Below are 23,705 nucleotides of genomic sequence, written 5' to 3'. Positions count from 1 at the left end.
TGCCGTCCCACGTCCCCATTGCCATGACACTCGGGCGTGCTTCCTCTGTCTCCGCCTGTCTTTAGCAGGCCCTGGGGGCTGTTTCTCCCAGTGGCCTGTGATTGGGTTCTGCTGCTGTTAGGCTCCCTGCCCCAATCAGCTGCTGGGGTGGGAGTTCTGACAGCATTTAAACTGCTCAGTTTCCTTCAGACCTTGCCAGTGTATGTTTGATCTTCAGCTACACCTGTGTACCTAGAATTGATGTTCTGTTTTGACTCGCTTGCTTTGGATCTGACTTCAACTTCGCCTGACCCCTTGCACCACGTTCTCTCCTGTCTCCGATCCGGATTGCTTGACCTGCTTTTGTGTTTGTTTGTTTTCCTGCATTTGTCTGTTAGCCTGACTCCCCGCCCCCGCATCCCTAGTGAGCCTAGGGACCGTCACCCTGGGGCCTAGCCTAGGGGGGCAAGTAGGTAGGGACAGGGGTGGCGGGTAGCACTAGGGACTTCCACCTGCCCGGACTCCAGTCATGACAGATACACTGGCCACACAGAGGGTCAGACTATTATATCCGAACGGCTACGTTAACTCCTTTCATGGAGGCCGTGTTGGCCTTGGCGAACTAGGTCCAGGCTCTGACGAACCTGGTTCAGGACCTGACTACCCGTTTGCAGCAACAGGAACAGGAGTTGTCTATGGCTGAGGTTCAGCCTTTCTCTGCTCCGGTGACTATTTCTGTGCCTCGGGCTACGCTGCCTGATTTCTTTTCTGGTGAGAGGAAGCAGTTTTTAGCCTTCTGGGAAGGCTGCAAGCTGTTTTTTGATCTGCGACCCTACTCTTCTGGCACAGCGCACCTTCCTTACAGCTCTGGGTCAAATCTATGACGAGCCCGACCGTGCTGCCTATGCTGTCTCTCAACTGCTGTCCTTGCGTCATGGTCGGAAGGTGGTGGAGGACTACTGCTCCCAATTCAGACAGCACTGCTGAGTCGGGGTGGGAACGACTCAGCCCTCAAGGACTTGTTCTTCGCCAGCCTATCTGAAGGCCTCAAGGATCTGCTGGTTGCCCATCCTGAACCTTATACCCTGGAGCAAGCAATGTCACTAGCTATCCGAGCTGACCGTCGACTGAGGGCCAGACGATCCACCCGGCCACCTTCTCTGTAAACCAGACAACTTCACCTCCCTCCGTTGAACCCATGGAATTGGGATGTCACAGCAGTGAAGGGAATACCGACTAAAGAAGAACCTTTGTTTGTATTGTGGAGAGTCTGGTCATCGGACCGCTATCTGCAGGAGGAAGCCTCAGCAGGGAAACGTCCGCTCCTAGTCAGTTGTCGGGAAGACTGTCTAGTAGCTAAGGTACTACGAGTTGTGTCTAAGATGTTCTTGACCTGCGCCTTAGATTTTCGTTCTCTCTCTCTCGTGCAGGGCAAGCCTTTGTTGAATCCGGAGCCACAGCAAATTTTGTTAATTTTGATTTTGTGGTCCAGATTTCTGGTTCCTTGGTACATTTAGATCCTCCGATTCAGATTTCTGGGGTAGACTCCACACCATTGCATGCTGGCCTCGTCAGTCTAGCTACCCTAGAGTTAAAATTTACGGTAGGAGCCTTGAATACCGAGTCTTGCACCTTCCTCGACATGAAAGACTTATCTGTGGACATAGTCTAAGGGCTACCTTGGTTAACAGAACACAACCCCGTTATTAATTGGAACACTCTGGATCTGGTTAAGTGGGGTCCCCGGTGTACCAATCACATCTGTCCTCTGAACTTAGATACCTCTGTTTGTAAGGGCGTTGAGTTACCAGACTATATCTCCAAATTTTCTGACGTTTTCTCCAAGCAGCTATCTGACGTTTTGCCTCCCCCTTGAGATTTTGACTAAGATTCATCTGGTCCCAGGTGCCAAACTTGCAAAGGGTCGGATTTACAACATAACTGTCCCCGAGAGGGAGTCCATTAAGGACTATATTCAGGACAGTTTGGCCAAAGGGAACATCTGACCCTCGGAGTCTCCTACTGGTGCCGAGCTTTTCTTCATCGAGAAGACGGACGGGGTCTCAGACCCTGTATGGATTACAGAGAGCTCAACAAAATAACCGTCAGAAACCAATACACTCTTCCTTTCATCCTCGACCTCCTAAATCAGGTTTCCGGGGCCCAGTGGTCCTCAACCTGAGAGGATCTTATAATCTAATCCGTATACAGGAAGGAGATGAGTGGAAGACGGCATTTAATACACCCCTTGGCCACTTTGAATACCTTGTGATGCCTTTGGGGTTATGTAATGCCCCAGGTATTCTCCAAGGGTATATGAATTCCATTTTTCAGGATATCATGGGTGTGTTCGTTGTAGTATACCTGGATAACATCCTGATTTTCTTCTCGGACTGGGAGACACACAGTGCCCATGTACAAACCATGCTGACTCGCCTCAGGGCTAACAAATTGTTCGCTAAATTTGAGAAATGTGTTTTCAGTGTCCAGAAAATATAATTCTTGGGGTATATCATTACACCCTGTGATATTCAGATGGATCCGGTAAAGGTGAAAGCCATCACAGAATGAGCTCAGCCAGTCACCTTAAAAGCTCTGCAGCGCTTCCTTGGGTTCTCTAACCACTATCGTAAATTCATTAAGAACTTCTCCGTGGTAGCTAAGCCTTTAACGGATCTCGCCAGAAAGGGGGTTGATGTGAGTACTTGGTCTTCTGATGCTGGTGTGGCCTTCTCTACCTTGAAGGCTGCCTTCTCTTCGGTGTCTGTCCTCATCCAACCTGACCTATCCTGTCCGTTTGTGGTGGAGGTAGATGACTCCGAGTTTGGAGTTGGAGCGGTACTATCTCAAGGTCCCTCCACACTCACGAAACTTAGACCCATCTGTCCATGGACTTTATAACAGATCTGCCCCTCTCGCATGGAAACACAATCATTTGGGTTTATAGTTGATCGTTTTTCCAAAATGTCATTTATTTCCTCTCTGCAAATTACCCGGCGCCAAGCAACTATCTGAACTGTTTATCAGGGAGATTGTTCGGCTACGTGGAATACTGGAGAATATTATCTCGGATAGAGGAGTACAGTTTGTTGCTCACTTCTGGCGAGCTTTCTGCAAAAACTTAAATGTTAACTTGTCTTTTTCTTGTGCATTCCATCCTGAATCTAACGGACAAACTGAACGCATGAATCAAGAATTAATCCAGTACCTACGACTTTTTGTTTCTGATAATCAGTTTCAGTGGGCAACTACTTACCTTTCGCCGAATTTGCCATCAATAACCATGTTAATTCGTCTTCTCAAGTCTCACGTTTTTCTGAAATTATGGTTTCCATCCCCGGTTTACTTTCTCTACTCCTTCTGACACTCTGTCTGCTGATACATCTACTGGTGAACTGTGCACAGTTTGGGCCCAGGTTCATTGGAACCTTCAGGGTTCCCAGGAGAAACTGCTTAGGCAGTCAAATAAAAGACGCACTCTCTCTGCACCTATTGTGGTTGGGGAACAGGTTTTACTGTCTTCTAGGAATTTGAGACCTAAGCTTCCATCCTTAAAACTTGCTCCTCGTTTTATTGGTCTATTTTCAATCTCTCAGGTTGTTAACCCAGTGGCATATAAATTATCCCTTCCTGGGTCTTGGAAAGTTCACGTCATCCATAAATGTTTGCTAAAGAGATTTGTGACTCCGATTTTGCCCACCCGTGACCCGCCCTCCCCTACGCTGGTGCAAGGAGAATTAGCATATGAGGTGGAGAAAAATCGTTGATGCCAGACAGGTTCAGGGTAGAAGGAGGGGTACTGTTAGGATCAGCAGTGGGGGGCAAGGAAACCCTGAGAGCCGCCGGTCCTATCACCCGGGGTGCGGAGCCCCGGTTTTTGTGAACTCCCCTGGCTGCCGTAATCCTGGATGCTGGCTCAGGGGGTAGGCGCCTAGGTAGCCGGGTTGCTGGGGAAGCGGCGAGTGCCGTCCCGCGCTGCATCCCTGTTGCCATGACACCCGGGTGCGCTTGCTCTGTCTCTGCCTGTCTTTAGCAGGCGCCAGGGGCTGTTTCAGCTGCTGGGGCGGGAGTTCTGACAGCACTGAAACTGCTCAGTTTCTTTCAGACCTTGCCAGTGTATGTTTGGCTCCAGCTACACCCGTGTACCCAGAATTGATGTTCCGTTTTGATTTGCTTGCTTTGGACCCGACTTCGACTGACCCCTTGCACTGCGAACTCTCCTGTCTCAGGCCTGGATTGCTTGACCTGCTTTTTTTTTTTTCTCTCCTGCATTTGTCTGTTAGTCTGACTTCCTGCCCCGCATCCCTAGTGAGACCAGGGACCGTTGTCGCCCTGGGGCCTAGCCTAGGGGGGCAAATAGGTAGGGACAGGGGTGACTAGGGACTTCCACCCGCCCAGATTCCAGTTGTGACCGTAGCTAACACTAGGGAAGAGAGAGTATTCAAAAAGATCTAGAAAAGCTTGCACAGTGGGCGGCAACTAACAGAATGGTATTTAACAAGGAGAAATGCAAAGTCCTACATCTGGGCAAGAAAAATGAAGAAAGCACATACAGAATGGGAGGAATTGGGCTAAGCAGCAGCACATGTGAAAAAGACTTGGGTATACTAATAGATCATAGACTGAACATGAGTCAACAGTGTGGTGCAGCAGCAAAAAAGACAAACACAATTCTCGGATGTATTAGGAGAAGCATAGAGTCTAGATCACGTGAGGTCATTATCCCCCTCTACTCTTCCTTAGTCAGACCTCATCTGGAATACTGTGTCCAGTTCTGGGCACCCCAATTTAAAAAAAATGTTAAAAAAAGACATAGAAAACTGGAGCAAGTTCAGAAAATAGCGACCAGGATGCTGAGCGGTCTGCAAATAATGTTCTATGAGGAACGGTTAACTCCTTAATGACACGGCCCTTTTTCTTTTTCCATTTTCGTTTTTTCCTCCCCCCTTTAAAAAAATCGTAACTCCTTTATTTATCCATCGATGTTGCTGTATGAGGGCTTGTTTTTTGCGGGACGAGTTGTATTTTTCAATGGTGCTATTTAAAGTACCATATAATGTACTGAAAAACTTTTAAAAAATACTAAGTGGAGTAAAATGAAAAAAAAATGACATTTCACCATCTGTTAGTGCGTCTTGTTTCTACAGCGCACGGATGGCAACAAAAACGACATGATAACTTTATTCTATGGGTCGGTATGATTACTACGATGCCAAACTTGTATAGTTTTTTTTTTACTATACTCTTTTTTTTTTTTTCAAAGACATTAAATTTTTTTCAATTATTTTCTGCCGTCATGTTGTGCGCACGATAACTTTTTTATTTTTCCGTTGACGTAGTTGACCAAGGTCTCATTTTTTGCATAATGTCCTGTAGTTTCTTATAGTATCAATTTGGAATGTATATGACTTTTTGATAGCTTTTTATTGCGTTTTTTCTGGGAGACAGGGTAACAAAAAAAATGCATTTCTGGCGTTCATTTTTTTTTTCGGACGACGTTCACCGTGCGGGAAAAATAATGCGTTACTTTGATAGTTCGGACTTTTACAGACGCGGCGATATCAAATACATATTTTTAATTTATTATTTAGATCTTTTAATAATAGATATGGCAAAAGGGGGGTGATTTAAACTTTTACAAGTTTTTTTTTTTTTTCAATTAAAAAAAAACTTTATTGATTTGTTTTTTTACATTACTTTGAAGCCCCTTTAAGACTTTAAGACGTGATGCTTTGATCGCTCCTGCAGTATGACGTAATGCTATAGCATTACGTCATACTGCTTTTTGACAGGCAGTCTATCAAGTCACCCCACGGGGATGGCTTCATAGGCAGTCTGTTAAGGCAGCCCTGGGGCAGCCCTGGGGCCTTTCACCTGCACGGCTCCCCCGATCTCACCGCAGGGGGGCCGTTCGGGCATTTAAATGGTTAATAGCCGCGATCGGCTATTGCCCGCGGGTGTCAGCTGTTATAAACAGCTGACGCCCGCACTGTATGAAGAGAGGTCGCCACGCAACCTCTCTTCATACATACCCCGCGGCTCCATGACGTAAATGTACGTCATTGGTCGTGAAGGGGTTAAGGACATGGCCTATTTTTGCGTTGAGGACCAAATGATTTTTGGTAGATTTTAATCTCTTTTTTCAAAAGCAATAACTTTTTTATTTTTCCGTCGACACGGCCGTATAAGGGCTTGTTTTTTGCGTGGTGAAATGTAGTTTTTATTGGCAATCACAGAAAATGGCCGTATACTAACTGACTAACGAGGGCAGATAACTGCATCCCCTCAACACACAGGTAGCAGAAATACCAAATGAGGGAGCCAATTACACCTGTGAGGGACACCGATGAGACAGCCACTCACACAGCCTCTTAATATAGAAGGGGGTGGCTGCTTGATGTATACTCCCACACAGAGTAGATACAAAGTGGCAGACCATTCTGATACATGTAGTGCACCATGCAGACCAGCAACCTATTAATGACGCCATAATAGTTTGGCAGGTTGCCCTGCACCTCAAAAAGTGAACCATATTGGTACTGCCACCCTGGGCTCCCCCTGGCGTTTTTCCATGGACGAAGCTCTATAGGGGCTTATTTTTTGCAAGACGAGGTGTAGTTTTTATTGGTATCATTTTGGGGTACATACAGTTGTTTTGATCACTTTTATTGCATTTTTGGGAGGAAAAATGCTAAAAAAAATCTGCATTTTGCCTGTTTTTTTAGCTTTTTTTTTACGCCTTTTGCCGTGGTGGATAAAAAGCATGTTCAATTTATTGTACCAGTCTTTACAGACAACGATACCAAATATTTTTTTTTGGTTTCTATTTATGCTAATATGAGGAAAAAAAGCATTAAAAAAAGTTGGGTTTTTTTTAACATTTTTATTTTTTGTACATTATTTAGATTTTTTTTTTTTTTTACACCATTTTTGTCCCTCTGGGGGACTTACAATGTATCACCGTGGATCGCTACAATAAGGCATTGCAGGACTTCTCTTACAGAACGCCGTTATCTGTGATAACATCGCGAAAGCCGGCTGAAGTCCCAGAGGGAGAGCGCTCCCTCTGTGAGCCCTCTTCCTGCCGCGATCAGCGGGAGGGGGGGGGGGGGGGGGAGTAGGACGCATCTCTGATGCACCCCCGATGTTGCAGTGGGAGGCAGGCTATCAGTGACAGCCAGCTGGATAGCGTGAGATCTGTTATGATCTCACGCTATCCCTATGACGTAAGGGTACATCATTTTGCCGGGAAGTACCCCGCTCCCATGACGTACCATTACGTCATGGGGAGGGAAGGAGTTAAAATACTTAATAGCTGTCTACAAATATCTGAAGGGCTGTCACGTGTGCAGGGGGATCAGCCCTATTCTCATCTGCACAAGGAAAGACTAGAAGCAATAGGATGAAACTGAAGGGGAGGAGACACAGATTAGATAGTAGACAGTGAGGGGGATCAATGAGTGGAACAGGTTACCACAGGAGGTGGGGAGTTCTCCTTCAATGTAAGTGTTCAAACAAAGGCTGGACAGACATCCGTCTGGGATGATTTAGTGATCCTGCATTGAGCAGGGGGTTGGACCCAATGACCCTGGAGGTCCCCTCCAACTCTACCATTCTAGGATTCTATGAGTTAGCTTGCTTAGATCAAGAACAGTGGAAACACATACTTGGATATTTTTTGGAAATGACTTGTGAGGGAAGAGTGACTTTTATGGAAACGGCTCAAGTGCCTCAACCAAGTTACACAACAAGCTGAAACTTTGCAGCACTTCATACAGGTGGTGTATGAGGATTATGTAAAACGGTCAGTAAAGTTTAAGATGGTCAAGCAGGAACCCTCTCCCAAATGAGGCCAGCTGACATGTGGATTCACACGGAAGCTGATCCACAGAAAACGGGTCATGTGATTTTTGCAGCACTCTGAGGCCGTGGCTCTATTTTCCATACACAGAAGCGTCAATTGTGACAGGCTGGGGCTCAGTGCATTTCTTCTTTCTAATATACTGTGTGACTCGAGGTCTCATTATTTTCAATACCTCTGCTGGCTGTCAATAAACTGGAACATTTCTGATTATACCACGAAGCTAAACAGATAAGTCTCCCAGCTCAGGGTTTGCTACAACTGTATCCAGTCTACACAAGAGGCTTCAAACTGATACACTGTAACAAACTTCAGAACATCTCACAGAGGATTGCATAGAAATTGGCACTACCTGTGACAGTGCTGAAGACACACTTACCTACATTACCTTTTTCTGGAGTGTAACAAGCCCCAGGGGTTTTCCACAGGAAAGAGGAGTAACGTCAAAAATGTATTTCTTTTTTTTTTTTATTTCTCATCAAAAAAAAGAATACAAAACAGGTCGGTAGACAAAGGCCCTTGTGTGATGGGCCCGAATCGTGTCCCTGCGTGGAGTGGTGGGTGTAACAACCCCCTCATGATTTATGTCCTGCAATAAAGTCCCTTATATAAACCGGATCAGCAGCTTCCATATTAAGGTGGAACGTACAACGCTCCGATTCACAGGGAAAGAAAGAAGGGCGTTACCGGACGTTTCCTTGTTCTTTCTGTACTAACCATCACAGAACTAACCACCGGGAGGCGCCGCTGCAGCGCTCATCAGTCTGTTCTGAAGAAAAATCTTTTCCGGAGAAAGTTGAAAACTCCCGGGATCTGCTTATAGGTTCCTCTCACTGAGACTCTGTCTGCAACCTGCAGATGAAGGACACAACATTAGGAACAGTCACCACTGACATCACCGATCCCCTACAGATAACCCCACCCCTCTATCTGTGACATCACCAGCTCTCCAAAGATTTCCCTACAAATGGTTTCTTTCCACTGTCTGACTCCTTTTGCTGTGCTAGTTCCTAGTGTGAAAGCGGCTTATTTTGGCACAGGCAGTAACAACCCCATCATGTCAATGACTCTACTACTGATAACTGATGTTCACACTCTGCTGTATCCTGGTTTGTACATATGGAGCATTATATCTACAGCAAAGATCAAAGGAAGGGGACTTAGAGTGGTTGTTCAGTTGTAAACTGTTAACAGCCAATCAGCATGCGTTTGTGCCCAGGACCCCCCTGATGAGCTGTCCACCGGCCAGTGTGCTGGTGCACTGAACTTATAAAGGCAGGAAGCAGACAGCTTGGTGATCTCCCATCATACACCGACGGCGCTGGCTGTTTCTGACAGCCGACACACAGCGGCAACAGTTCTGATCAGCCATGCAGCTGATCAAAGCTGTTAACCCTTTAAATGCCGCTGTCAATTCTGACTGCGGCATTTAAATTCCCCGTACGGCCCCCCACGATGAGATCGTAGGGAGCCGTGCAGGTGCTATGGCAGCTGGGGGCCTTCTCAAAAGGTCCCAGAGCTGTCATGGCAGAATACCTATCAAGCCGTCCTTGTGGGGTGGCTTGATAAACTGCCCGCCCGATCGCAGTATGATGTAATGCTGTTGCATTAAATCATACTGCAGGAGCGATCAAAACATTGCAAGCTGTGGTTACCTGTAGGGGCTAAAAATAAAAAAGGAAAAACAAGATCAATGAAGTTTTACTAACTGTAAAAAAAAGAAAAAAAAAATTTCAAAGTTTAAAATCGCCCCCCTTTTGCCATATTTTTAATAAAAGAATCTAAGTCATAAAAATGCATATTTGGTATCGCCACGTCTGTAAAAGTTCGATCTATCAAAATAACGCATTATTTATCTCGCAATGTAAATGTAGTCAGAAAAAAACATTTACGCCAGAAATGCACTGTCACCCTGTCTCCAATAAAAAAATTCAATAAAAAGTGATTTAAAAAATTTTATGCATTGCAAACTGGTACCAATAAAAACTACAGAGCGTCCTGCAAAAAATGAGCCTTCGCACAAGTATACAGAAGAAAAAATTTTTTAAAAAGTTTTTGCGCGCAGAAGATGGCAGCAGAAAATAATTTTTAAAAATTATGTTTTGGGGGGGGGGGGGGGGGGGGAAGTATTATAGTAATCATACTGACCCACAGGATACAGTTATCAGGTCATTTTTGTTGCAGTTTGTGCAGCATAGAAACAAGATGCACTGAAAGATGGCGGAATGTCTTTTTTTCCCATTTTACTCCACTTTAAAAAAAATTCTAAGTTTTTCAGTACATTATAAGGTACAATAAATAGCACCATTGAAAAATACAACTCGTCCCGCAAAAAACAAGCCCTCATACAGTGACGTCGATGGATAAATAAAGGAGTTACGATTTTTTAAAAGGGGGCAAGGAAAAAACAACAATGGAAAAAAAGGGCTGATTCCCCCAGTTTTGGGTGGGAAGAGGGAGGAATTGTCCCAGAACTGGAGAGGCTGTACTAACTGAAGTTACACTTCTTTGCTGTCCATCTCTCTGATCCACCACTTCTGTGTCTCATTTTCAGCCAACCAAGATGGTAAGTACCACTTTTAGACTGCTCAATCCCCTCAGTGCACTGGTACTGTTAGACTACCAATTCACTATAACTGCTTTTTGATTGGCCTGAGCTGGTCATGTGACCAGCACTGGCCAATCACAAAGCCTTGTATAGTGGTATATGAGAAAGTTAGAAAATTGTGGTCACCATCTTGGACGGCCATAAAAATGGGAATCAGAACAAGCAGGTCGGAGGGTTGGCAGGGAAGAAAAACTACAGGGAAATTCCCCCTCAGGACCTGGGATAGAATTTTGTCCTGAAATCAGAGGGTCGCTTTAAAAGGGGTTTTCCTATAATGGACATCTATGACATATTCACAAGGGGTCATAAAAACGTCTGCAGGTCCCACCTCTGGGACCCTACCATGTCAGAAGAAAAAGGTTATGGTGACCCCTATTTGCTGTATTTTTATAGCCTTCAAAAGAAGAGGTAACCATGCTTGCACCCGACCAGTTTCATTAAAAAGCGGTAAGCCAGAAAACCCTCAATGACTAAAGGCCCATTTAGACGCAACGATGACCGCTTAAAATTCGCTCAGATTTGAGCGATCATTTGGCATCAACTCTTAAGTAGATACTTAAGAGTTGATTAGCGTGCAAATGAAGCCTCCGCTGAATACAGAAAACAGCTTGAGGTCTCTTATCTGCATGCAGCTGCTTTGTTCTCCAGCGGAACTGCAGCTGAAAGAATGCTATAGGCGCTATTCGGCTGAGAACTCAACATACGGTCCCGATAAGACAAATCATTGACTTCAAGCTGGCTTGAAGTCAACGTTGAAACAAATAGTGCACAAAAAGTACACAGTGGGCACACGTTTAGACACAGCAATTATGGCTCAAGAGATGGCTTTTAAGCAATAATCATTGTGTCTAAATGGGCCTTAACACATTGGGCCAGTATGACACCAATAGGATACTAAAGATTAATGGGCGGTGATCTCATTTTACCAAGGTGTGGGGCAGGGAGATCAATATGGAGGAACATCTTAATAACTGCATAAGGAATGAAAAAATACCAAACATCCAAGTCACATATAACAGGGAAGATTCTCACCATCACCAGCATTGTCTGCAGATCCAACTTCTCGGCAGACTGATCCAAGACGTCATCCAAAGTCTCCACATACCAAGAACCTTTTGAGGTCTCCCTCCAAGATACAAAACCTGATGGAGGTGAAAAACAGAAGAAACCCTGAATATCAAACTGGAATAGTATACTCTGCATCTAATCCAGTACACAGCAGGCAGTATTATAGCAGTTATATTCTTGTACATAGGGGCAGTATTATAGTAGTTATATTCTTGTATATAGAGGGCAGTATTATAGTAGTTATATTCTTGTATATAAAGGGCAGTATTATAGTAGTTATATTCTTGTACATATGGGGCAGTATTATAGTAGTTATATTCTTGTACAGAGGGGGCAGTATTATAGTAGTTATATTCTTGTACATAGGGGGCAGTATTATAGTAGTTATATTCTTGTACATAGGGGCAGTATTATAGTAGTTATATTCTTGTACATAGGGGGCAGTATTATAGTAGTTATATTCTTGTACATAGGGAGCAGTATTATAGTAGTTATATTCTTGTACATAGGGAGCAGTATTATAGTAGTTATATTCTTGTACATAGGGAGCAGTATTATAGTAGTTATATTCTTGTACATAGGGGGCAGTATTATAGTAGTTATATTCTTGTACATATGGGGCAGTATTATAGTAGTTATATTCTTGTACATAGGGGGCAGTATTATAGTAGTTATATTCTTGTACATAGGGAGCAGTATTATAGTAGTTATATTCTTGTACATAGGGAGCAGTATTATAGTAGTTATATTCTTGTACATAGGGAGCAGTATTATAGTAGTTATATTCTTGTACATAGGGAGCAGTATTATAGTAGTTATATTCTTGTACATGGGGGCAGTATTATAGTAGTTATATTCTTGTACATAGGAGGCAGTATTATAGTAGTTATATTCTTGTACATAGGGAGCAGTATTATAGTAGTTATATTCTTGTACATAGGGGGCAGTATTATAGTAGTTATATTCTTGTACATATGGGGCAGTATTATAGTAGTTATTTTCTTGTACATATGGGGCAGTATTATAGTAGTTATATTCTTGTACATAGGGGGCAGTATTATAGTAGTTATATTCTTGTACATAGGGAGCAGTATTATAGTAGTTATATTCTTGTACATATGGGGCAGTATTACAGTAGTTATATTCTTGTACATAGGGGGCAGTATTACAGTAGTTATATTCTTGTACATAGAAGCAGTATTATATAGTTATATTCTTGTACATAGGGGCAGTGTTATAGTAGTTATATTCTTGTACATAGGGGCAGTATTATAGTAGTTATATTCTTGTACATAGGGGGCAGTATTATAGCAGTTATATTCTTGTACATAGGGGGCAGTATTATAGCAGTTATATTCTTGTACATAGGGAGCAGTATTATAGTAGTTATATTCTTGTACATAGGGGGCAGTATTATAGTAGTTATATTGTTGTACATAGGGAGCAGTATTATAGTAGTTATATTCTTGTACATAGGAGCAGTATTATAGTAGTTATATTCTTGTACATAGTAGCAGTATTATAGTAGTTATATTCTTGTACATAGAGGGCAGTATTATAGTAGTTATATTCTTGTACATAGAGGGCAGTATTATAGTAGTTATATTCTTGTACATAGGGGCAGTATTATAGTAGTTATATTCATGTACATAGGGGGTAGTATTATAGTAGTTATATTCTTGTACATAGGAGCAGTATTATAGTAGTTATATTCTTGTACATAGTAGCAGTATTATAGTAGTTATATTCTTGTACATAGAGGGCAGTATTATAGTAGTTATATTCTTGTACATAGAGGGCAGTATTATAGTAGTTATATTCTTGTACATAGGTAGCAGTATTATAGTAGTTATATTCTTGTACATAGGGAGCAGTATTATAGTAGTTATATTCTTGTACATAGGGGACAGTATTATAGTAGTTATATTCTTGTACATAGGGGCAGTATTATAGTAGTTATATTCTTGTACATAGGGGGCAGTATTATAGTAGTTATATTCTTGTACATAGAGGGCAGTATTATAGTAGTTATATTCTTGTACATAGAGGGCAGTATTATAGTAGTTATATTCTTGTACATAGAGGGCAGTATTATAGGAGTTATATTCTAGTACATAGGGAGCAGTATTATAGTAGTTATATTCTTGTACATAGGGAGCAGTATTATAGTAGTTATATTCTTGTACATAGGGGGCAGTATTATAGTAGTTATATTCTTGTACATTGGGGGCAGTATTATAGTAGTTATATTCTTGTACATAGGGGGCAGTATTATAGTAGTTATATTCTTGTACATAGGGGGCAGTATTATAGTAGTTATATTCTTGTACATATATTATGGTAGTTATATTCTTGTACATAGAGGGCAGTATTATAGTAGTTATATTCTTATACATAGGGGGCAGTATTATAGTAGTTATATTCTTGTACATAGGGGGCAGTATTATAGTAGTTATATTCTTATACATAGAGGGCAGTATTATAGTAGTTATATTCTTGTACATAGGAGGCAGTATTATAGTACTTATATTCTTGTACATAGAGTCAGTATTATAGCATTAATATTTATGTAGAAAAGTAGGCAGTTATAAACAAAATAAAGCTCCTCCCAGTGTACAGAGAAAATGAAATCTGTGCTCGGTCCTGATGCATGATGGGAGAAAAATTCTTTAACAAAATGAATTTTAAAACAAAGACTTTCTAAAACCAGCTTTATAGACTGTATTCGTTATTTACATAACTGTTGCATTATGTTACATATCATTTGTATTTTAAAACCCATTTACCTGGAAAGGTTGAATAGGACACCAGGATATCCCCAGGAGTCGGCAGTTTAGCCACTGCATCCGTCTCATCCACATCTGGATGTATGGGCGTTGCATCATTTTGCAAGGAATTTGTATCAACATCATTAGTTTGATCTCCTGAGTCACCCAAGTCCACGACACAACCTTTGTCCTGTTCCTCTAAAAAGAAGAATCCAAAACTATAAAAGTCTGCAGTCTAAGAGTTGTAATTACACATTCCATCCAGTAGGTGACAGCACTACACCAGCATTACAGGGATAGATTAAAGGGCCAATAATCTGACTATTAGAGTCACATATGATGTACATGTGTCTGGAGGTTATATCAGTGCTGGAGCTTTATCAGAGCAGCAGCTGGCATCAGTCACATATAGGCCGGGCTCACACAAGCAGGTGTTCCTGCGTGCCGCGCTATGGGGATTCGCGCAACGCCAATCCCCATGGCCTATTATGGCAGGTATGTGCCTGTAATATGTGCCAAGAGAGGATATGCCACTTTTGTTTTCTCAAGTGGGAAAAAAAAAATAAAAAAAATTTAAAAAAAATCACAGGTGAGAGTGGCCCAATAGAAATCAATGGGCTATTGGCCTATCGTTTTGTGTGCGACTCGCAATGACAATACACCTGTATGAGCCAGCCCATATGATGTAACTGTTTCTGGAGGTTATATTAGTACTGGAGCATTATAAAAGGGTGGGTGAATGCAATCAGTTCGTACCCAAGCGGAGATGGCTGATAACAGTGAACAATAGATGGACTGTGGAATTACGTGAGCTACAGGTAGAGTTCCTCTATGTCTGTACCTCCTGCACAGGCCTGGATGAAGAACAGTTTTGGTTTTCCCAGCAGACTAGGGCAGTTGGAACCGTTGAAGTAATGAACGATCTGCTCCACGGGGATCCGCAGCCCGTCCATCCCGTGCACCCCACCAGGAAAACGGGTGTGTCTGGTCTAGCAGGAGAGAACAAACATCTGATAGGTGCAAAGGGACAAACAACTTACTGTAAACTTCCTTTAACCCCTTCCAGACACAGTCTGTTTGTGTTTTAATGACCAGGCCAAACTTTGGAAATCTGGTATGTGTCACTTTAACAGCGATCGAAGGCGCTTTTACTTAATTAAATGTTCTTTATTAAAGTTCTATTTTTTTAACAACTTAATTAACTCTATTTGTTTTTTATTGTAACTGCATGTCGAGAATTGAGATGACCCTGCAGGTGATTGTACATCAATGTGATTGTCCCTGTAGATGTGCTACAATATCCGCCAGTGCAGTTAGTTATTTCGATTTCCGAGGAAACCATCTCGATGCGATAAGAGATGCAATAACTGTAAGGCCTCCTGCCCACGGGGGATATGTCACTGCATTACCCGTGGCGATAATCTGGCGGTAACTATGGAAAGCGCAGGCAGACGTCCACAAGCGGAGAATCACAGCGATTCTCCGCTCGAAGAATTCAAATCACAGCATGGTGCGATTTGCCGTGGTGAACCTATCAATTAGATAGGCTCATCGCAGAGACCTTACAGTGCTCCCCCTCCTCCCTCACGGCAGAATATCACTAGCGATATTCCATTGCGGTCGTTGTCAGGCGGCCTTATTACATGTAGTTGAATTGCTGCAGAAAATCCGCATCAAATTCCGCATTACACCACTGGCGCAGATTTTGACATCTATCAGCAGCAGACGTCACCCTTACATATGAAAGTTGAAATCAGCTGCGGATCAGCGTCGAAATGCGCACCCAATGGTGTGGATTTTGACGCAGATTTTCACCACATTACACAGGGACAAAATATGCATCAGATGTCTATACGGATCTGCTAGGTGTGAACGAAGCCTTATGAATGCAATTTATTGCTACATAAATTGTTAAAAATTAACCCTATACTATACAAATCACCCATAGTAATAGAAGGGGTTACTGGGGGAATTAAAGGGAGCCTGTCATGACCTTTAAACCCCCAAAACTATGGCTCAATGGTCAGGGACGGGGTATCCGGGGAGCAGCGTTTTATACTCACCGGGCACAACATTCCTGCGCTATATCCCATCACTTGAAGTCTGCCAGCGCCAGCATCATTCTCTGCAGTCTACTCCGTGTGTGCCCTCTGCCATAGAGCACGTGCACGAAGACAACTGAAAAAAGAGTCACGGTGATGGGGCTAAAAGGTCATGACAGGTTCCTTTTAATGTGTGGAAGGGGTTAAAGGGGTTGTCTCACGCCAAAACGGGTTTTTTTTTTTTTTTTTTTTTTTTTTACACAGCCCGTATTGGACAAACCATCAGGAGATTTGGCCTCCAATACCACCTCTACGCTGACGACACCCAGCTATACACCTCTGCCCGTGACATCTCTGCACCCTTACTCCAAAACATCACCGACTGTCTATCCGCTGTCTCTAACACTAGGTCCTCTCTCTAGCTAAAACTAGACCTCTCTAAAACTGACCTGCTGGTATTTCCACCCTCCACTAACCGACCTCCTCCTGACATCTCCATCTCAGTGTGTGGCGCCACCATAACTCCTAGACAACATGCCCGCTGCCTTGGGCTCATATTCGACTCTGATCTCTCTTTTACCCCCTACATCCAATCTCTGGCCCGAACATGTCAGCTGCACCTCAAGAACATCGCAAGGATCCGCTCTTTTCTCACTGTGGACACGCTAAAAATGCTCACTGTTGCCCTCATCCACTCCCGGCTCGATTATTGCAACTCGTTGCTGATCGGCCTCCCCTGCACCAGAGTCTACCCTCTCCAATCCATCCTGAATGCGGCAGACAGGCTCATCTTCCTGTCCAGCCGCTACTCGGACGCCTCTGCCCTGTGCCAGTCACTGCACTGGCTGCCCATTAAATACAGAATTCAATTTAAACTCGCCACCTTCATCCACAAAGCCCTCCACAGCGCAGCGCCCCCCTATATTGCCTCCCTCATCTCAATCCATCACCCAGCCTGGGCTCTCCGCCCTGCTAACGAAACCAGACTGAGCGCCCCTCTAATTCGAACTTCTCATTTCCGCCTCCAAGACTTCTCCAGAGCAGCACCGCTCCTCTGGAACGCACTACCAAAGGCTACCCGAGCAATCCAGGACTCGCAGAACTTCAGGCGTGCTCTAAAAACGCACCTCTTCAGGGAGGCATACCGCATTCCCTAAACAAACCCCTCTGTACTCCGCCTGATAACATGCTCCCTGACCTACTGACTGCAATCCCTGCTAGCCATCATAAACCGCCCCTGCAGTCATACTGTTTCTGCCGTCACATGGCTAAATGTCTGACCATTGTCTATGTGTATAACATCGCTCACTCTCCACCTCACCATACCTGCACATCTCCAGCCCCTTTACCTTCTGTATCACCCCATTACTTGCAGTATGTAAGCTCGTTAGAGCAGGACCCGCACCCCCATTGTTTCCATCAATTGATTACTATGTAACCGTGGTTCTGTAATGTTTGTACTTTTGTCTTTCTGTATTCCCCCTGTCTATGTAAGCGCTGCGGAATATGTTGGCGCTATACAAATAAAGTTTATTATTATTATTATTATTATTTTTTTTTTTATTCAATAGGCCCCCCGTTCAGCACGAGACAAACCCAAGGGATGGGTTAAAAAAAAAAAAAGTTTATTACTTACCCGAATCCCCGCGCTGCGGCAACTTCTTTCTTCCTTTACCAAGATGGCCGCCGGGATCTTCACCCACGATGCACCGCGGGTCTTCTCCCATGGTGCACCGTGGTCTCTGTGCGGTCCATTGCCGATTCCAGCCTCCTGATTGGCTGGAATCGGCACACGTGACGGGGCGGAGCTACGAGGACCAGCTCTCCGGCACGAGCGGCCCCATTCACCAGGGAGAAGACCGGACTGCGCAAGCGCGTCTAAAAACGCCAGAAGACAGCGAATTTAGACGGATCCATGGCGACGGGGACGCTAGCAACGGAGCAGGTAAGTGAATAACTTCTGTATGGCTCATAATTAATGCACGATGTATATTACAAAGTGCATTAATATGGCCATACAGAAGTGTATAACCCCACTTGCTTTCGCGGGACAACCCCTTTAATGTGTGCTGCTTAACACTGCATTCTCTCTCCTCAGATCTCAGACTGGAGGAGAGACATCGATGCAGCGCTGACATGTATTATACAAACTTCCCTGGCCAGCTGCTGCGACTACTTGTCAGTGATGACATCATCAAGACGCAAACCAATCAGATCCCAATAATGGCACACGGACATGCTGTAAGCAACAGCTGGGCGTTTTACCTGCTGTGGGGGTGCCGCGATTGCCGGCAGAGCAGGTGACATTTACCTCGCTGCTGCATGGAGCTCAGGCAGCAGCGACATAAACGTATTGTTGGCAGTGGAACAGCAGTTAATCCAGAAATCCTGCTAATCCAGCATGCAACAAACAAAACAGCGTGCGACTCTTCAGGAATCTATATGATCACCCACCACTCAGCAGCAGGGGGCACTCACCTCGCAGCCGTGGGATAAGATGACCACCAGGCAGCAGTCCCGCTCGGTGTGGTCCCGGGATGCCAGTCGCTGCAGCTCCTCATGGATCTCCTGTCCATATACAGAGCGACACATTATGACCAAGGCAAGAAGCTTCCTGTAATCCGGAAATGGCACACAAGTGCCGGATTACAGGAACAATCAGCGCTACTAAATATAAAGGCTGCTATAAAATAGGGATTACATTGGAGGATGAAAATATATCATATGCCAGATTATCAAATGCTCTGGATTATCAGATAGTCACAGAGACATGTAATCAAGCATAATTCTGGATTATCGGACACGTCTGTGCCGGACTACTGGAACAGTCAGGTGTAAGGGATTTGCCTGCAGACTCACCGCTGCCTTCAGGTTGTTTTTCACCGTCACCTCAAAATGATAGGAGCGCATGCGCCTCTCCAGCTTCTCGCGGTCGATGTCCGAGCCTCTTCTGTAGGACAAGCCGGACGCCTCAGAGAACTTCATGTTGTTGATGATCAGGCAGTAACCGCAGGGCTTGTAGTTCATGGGATAATCCTGAGAGAAGGAAGAGGCGGCACTTAGCAGATATACACGCGCCGCCATGATGGACTGAGTGCTGCGCCATTTACCCCTCACTGTCCCATCAGAATATACTTACCGTCTCCATGTCCAGGAGTTTAGGCCTTTGACCTGAAGAGAAAAATGTGTAAATATTAGAGCACTGCTGAATACAACTCCAGAACTGCAGTATAGACTGACACAGGCAGAGCAAGGGAAGGCAGGTTACATTATAGGACTCACTTTTAGCCTGAGGAATCTTGGGTTGAGGTTGAATCTTGGGGTTGGGTGAAATTTTAGGAGTGGGCTTTATCACTTCGCTCTTCCCCCCGGTTTCCTGCAGGAGGTCGGCGAGGTTGTGCTGCCCAGATTCTGTCAGACATTGCAGGAACAGGTGGAAGGCGTCGCTGCCGCGGGTTTGTAGGTCGATCACCAACTGTCGGGCCTGATCCCTGCGCGTCCCGGACGTCTGAGAATGAGATGGAAAGGGGAAGGTCAAAGGAGGGAATGTGGGGATGTCATCTGATCCACTGCCAGTTGTACTGCTGCCATGGTGACAACTTTAGGAAGGTTAGCAGTATACACCCAGCACGTCCCAATACAGCCAGATCCTAAGGCACTTCACTCAGTACCACTGGACCCTCCTGCCCAGATCGCCGCAGGACCCTCATGCCCAGAGCGCCTCCTCACCCCCCCCACCCCACCCCACACATTTCGACCCCCCTGCCCAGAGCGCCTCCCTACCCCCCGCACGTCCGGATCCCCCCCGCCTAGATCTCTCCCCCCCCCCCCCCGCACGTCCGGATCCCCCCCGCCCAGAGCGCCTCCCACCGCACATCCGGCCTCTCCTGCCCAGAGCGGCCCCTGCGGCCCATCCTGCCCAGAGCGGCCCCTCCTGCCCAGAGCGGCCCCTCCTGCCCAGAGCGGCCCCTGCGGCCCCTCCTGCCCAGAGCGGCCCCTCCTGCCCAGAGCGGCCCCTCCTGCCCAGAGCGGCCCCTGCGGCCCCTCCTGCCCAGAGCGGCCCCTCCTGCCCAGAGCGGCCCCTCCTGCCCAGAGCGGCCCCTCCTGCCCAGAGCGGCCCCTGCGGCCCCTCCTGCCCAGAGCGGCCCCTCCTGCCCAGAGCGGCCCCTCCTGCCCAGAGCGGCCCCTCCTGCCCAGAGCGGCCCCTCCTGCCCAGAGCGGCCCCTCCTGTCCAGAGCGGCCCCTCCTGTCCAGAGCGGCCCCTCCTGTCCAGAGCGGCCCCTCCTGTCCAGAGCGGCCCCTGCGGCCCAGAGCGGCCCCTGCGGCCCCTCCTGCCCAGAGCGGCCCCTGCGGCCCCTCCTGCCCAGAGCGGCCCCTGCGGCCCCTCCTGCCCAGAGCGGCCCCTGCGGCGCCTCCTGCCCAGAGCGGCCCCTCCTGCCCAGAGCGGCCCCTCCTGCCCAGAGCGGCCCCTCCTGCCCAGAGCGGCCCAGAGCGGCCCCTCCTGCCCAGAGCGGCCCCTCCTGCCTAGAGCGGCCCCTGCGGCCCCTCCTGCCCAGAGCGGCCCCTCCTGCCCAGAGCGGCCCCTGCGGCCCCTCCTGCCCAGAGCGGCCCCTGCGGCCCCTCCGGCCCAGAGCGGCCCCTCCTGCCCAGAGCGGCCCCTCCTGCCCAGAGCGGCCCCTGCGGCCCCTCCTGCCCAGAGCGGCCCCTGCGGCCCCTCCTGCCCAGAGCGGCCCCTCCGGCCCAGAGCGGCCCCTCCGGCCCAGAGCGGCCCCTGCGGCCCCTCCGGCCCAGAGCGGCCCCTCCTGCCCAGAGCGGCCCCTCCTGCCCAGAGCGGCCCCTGCGGCCCCTCCTGCCCAGAGCGGCCCCTCCTGCCCAGAGCGGCCCCTGCGGCCCCTCCTGCCCAGAGCGGCCCCTCCTGCCCAGAGCGGCCCCTGCGGCCCCTCCTGCCCAGAGCGGCCCCTGCGGCCCCTCCTGCCCAGAGCGGCCCCTCCTGCCCAGAGCGGCCCCTCCTGCCCAGAGCGGCCCCTCCTGCCCAGAGCGGCCCCTGCGGCCCCTCCTGCCCAGAGCGGCCCCTGCTGCCCAGAGCGGCCCCTCCTGCCCAGAGCGGCCCCTGCGGCCCCTCCTGCCCAGAGCGGCCCCTCCTGCCCAGAGCGGCCCCTCCTGCCCAGAGCGGCCCCTCCTGCCCAGAGCGGCCCCTGCGGCCCCTCCTGCCCAGAGCGGCCCCTGCGGCCCCTCCTGCCCAGAGCGGCCCCTGCGGCCCCTCCTGCCCAGAACGTCTGCCCCAGAACCTCCTGCTCAGAGCGCCCCCGCACTGCCAACCCCTTCTGCCCAGAGCGCCCCCTCTCCCTTATCTTGTCTGGGGGGATCCTGGCAACCCCTCTCACTCAAGGAGGGTCTGAGGCGGTCCGGGGTCTTCCAGCTGCATGTCCTGTGACATGTCCTCTATGCTCTGAGAAGCCTCCCAGTGTACAATCTCCCCTGTGCGCCCCCAATATAACCCATGAGCAGAGCGCCCTCACCCGGATCTCCTCGATCATGTCATCACTGAACACCCCCTTCTCCACCAGCGGGTCCCAGAGGTCGTTCAGCTCCAGGGAGGTGACCAGCCGGAGCCGGTTCCGCTGCAGGATGTCACGGTGTCTCTCCTCCATCCTCTCAGTCCTGTCTACACTCAGCTGCTAGCGGCGCGCACTTCCGTAAACATTACGTCATCACGCTGTGCGGGCGCCATATTGGTACACTCTTCCGCACTATTCAGCAATTCCAGCAACCTGATTGGTTGTCTGGGTTGGCTGCTTCGCAGTGATTGGTTGTTTGGGTTGGCTGAGTCACCAAACAACCAATCAGGTCGCGGGAATTGCTGAATAGTGCAGAAGTCTTATAGAAAAAGTTAATATGCTGCTGGGAAGATGCTGAGCGCCATGTTTCTACACTCAAGACTATGGAGCCGGCCTTATGATGCCTGGCTGTACCTGTCAGTGATGTGAGCAGGAGGACATGGATGTGATGTGAGGTGTGACACTACAACCTGTAGATGAACTATAAGTCCCAGAATCAGTATATATATATATATATATAGCACCACAAGTGAACAGTCATATAACTACTCCCATAGCAACCAATCAGCGCTCAGCTTTTATTTCCTAAACTGTCTGATGAGCTGGAGTTTTCTTGTATTTATTGGTACCATTTTGGGTACATATAATGTATTGCAGAACTTACAGTTTTTGGATGGCAAGGAGAACAATATGCCTGAATTCTGCCATCATTGTTTTTTGTAACATAAGGCCGTTTTCACACGGCTGAGAAAATCGCAAGAAGTTAGTGAGACGCACAAATCTCACAGGAATATGAACCCCAATGTTTTCAATGGGGTTAAACCTGAGTCTTTTTTTCTTACCCAAGGATAAAGATCGCGGTACGACCTATCTTTAGGCGTGTCATCGCATCGCCCATTGTTGGCAGCATCTCGCCACATGCTCGGTGCACGCGATGCGATCTCTCCCCATTGAAAACCATAGGAGAAACCCCACGATCCTCCAACACGGCTGACAGCTGCATCGGAGGATCGCTACTTCCCCGAAGTGATGTGAGGCGGTTTTGAGATAAAACCACCTCGCATCCGTGGGAAAATCGCATGTTGGTGAGCATGATCGCGGGCCAATATCGCACTCACCCATGTGAAATTAGTCTAAGGCCGCCTGCACACGAGCAGAAATTCCGCGGCGGGATTTCCCATGGAATTTCCGCTGCTGGAAGCCTGCATAGGATTGCGTTAACAAACACAATCCTATGCAGACGGCCGCGATTTGGCCGTGAGAAATATCGCGCGGCAAACAAATCACGGCACGCTCTATTTCTGTGCGGTCACTCACCCGCCGCCGGCTCCGGTCTGCGCATGCGCCGGCTGCGCAGCAAGCCGGCACATCAAACAGTGGAGCCTGTGGGTGAGTACGCGCTGGTCCCTGCAGGCGCTCGGGTCGGGTCCCGCGGCGAGAATCCTCGCCGCCTGATCCGACCCACTCGTCTGCAGGCGGCCTAAAGGAGATGTGAATTTTTTTTTCCGAGTTGTTAAGATTCCGACAATTTATTTTTAGGTTTTTCCATTTTTGTACCAAATAAAATGCTTTTTTTTTTTTTTGCATCGCTGCATTCAGAGTCCCCGAGCTTTTTTTGCTTTTTCCATGAACGGAGCTCAGTGGGGGTTTACTGCGTGATGAGGTGGGGTCTTCTTTGTAGGTACCATACTGGGGTACATACAGCCTCCAGGCCGGGCTCACACAGGCAGACTTTCCACGCCGACCCTCAAACGGAAACTGCGCTGCATTTTTTTTTAATAGCTGCAACAGAGAATATTTTATCTATTTTTAATCTTTCCA

At 47.2% G+C, this 23,705-nt stretch overlaps 1 protein-coding gene across 1 annotated transcript; it reads right to left on the bottom strand.

Moving 5' to 3' along the window:
- Positions 1–8,292: 8,292 nt before the first annotated feature.
- Positions 8,293–22,017, bottom strand: CASP9 (caspase 9). Its single transcript, XM_066606375.1, has 9 exons — positions 21,846–22,017; positions 19,609–19,834; positions 19,466–19,497; positions 19,186–19,362; positions 18,805–18,894; positions 15,126–15,273; positions 14,303–14,482; positions 11,481–11,590; positions 8,293–8,692 (listed from the first exon to the last, which is right to left on the bottom strand). Exons 1-9 carry the CDS (start codon positions 21,975–21,977, stop codon positions 8,600–8,602), a joined length of 1,188 nt encoding a protein of 395 aa, XP_066462472.1. The 5' UTR covers positions 21,978–22,017; the 3' UTR covers positions 8,293–8,599.
- Between the last annotated feature and the right edge of the window lie 1,688 nt (positions 22,018–23,705).

The sequence above is a fragment of the Eleutherodactylus coqui genome, chromosome 6 (assembly GCF_035609145.1).
Source record: "Eleutherodactylus coqui strain aEleCoq1 chromosome 6, aEleCoq1.hap1, whole genome shotgun sequence".
Taxonomy (NCBI): domain Eukaryota; kingdom Metazoa; phylum Chordata; class Amphibia; order Anura; family Eleutherodactylidae; genus Eleutherodactylus; species Eleutherodactylus coqui.
This window is presented reverse-complemented; position numbering and strand designations above follow the sequence as displayed.

What these genes read in the sequence shown, in the direction of transcription:
- CASP9 (XM_066606375.1), bottom strand. Translation starts at nt 21,977, where the DNA reads ATGGAGGAGAGACACCGTGACATCCTGCAGCGGAACCGGCTCCGGCTG. An exon ending in CATCCAGGCCTGTGCAGGAG is followed by an intron (nt 14,483 to 15,125) that starts GTACAGACATAG and finishes TCTTCTTTTTAG; the next exon opens with AGGAACAGGACAAAGGTTGT. An exon ending in TGCAGACAATGCTGGTGATG is followed by an intron (nt 8,693 to 11,480) that starts GTGAGAATCTTC and finishes CTTCATCTGCAG; the next exon opens with GTTGCAGACAGAGTCTCAGT.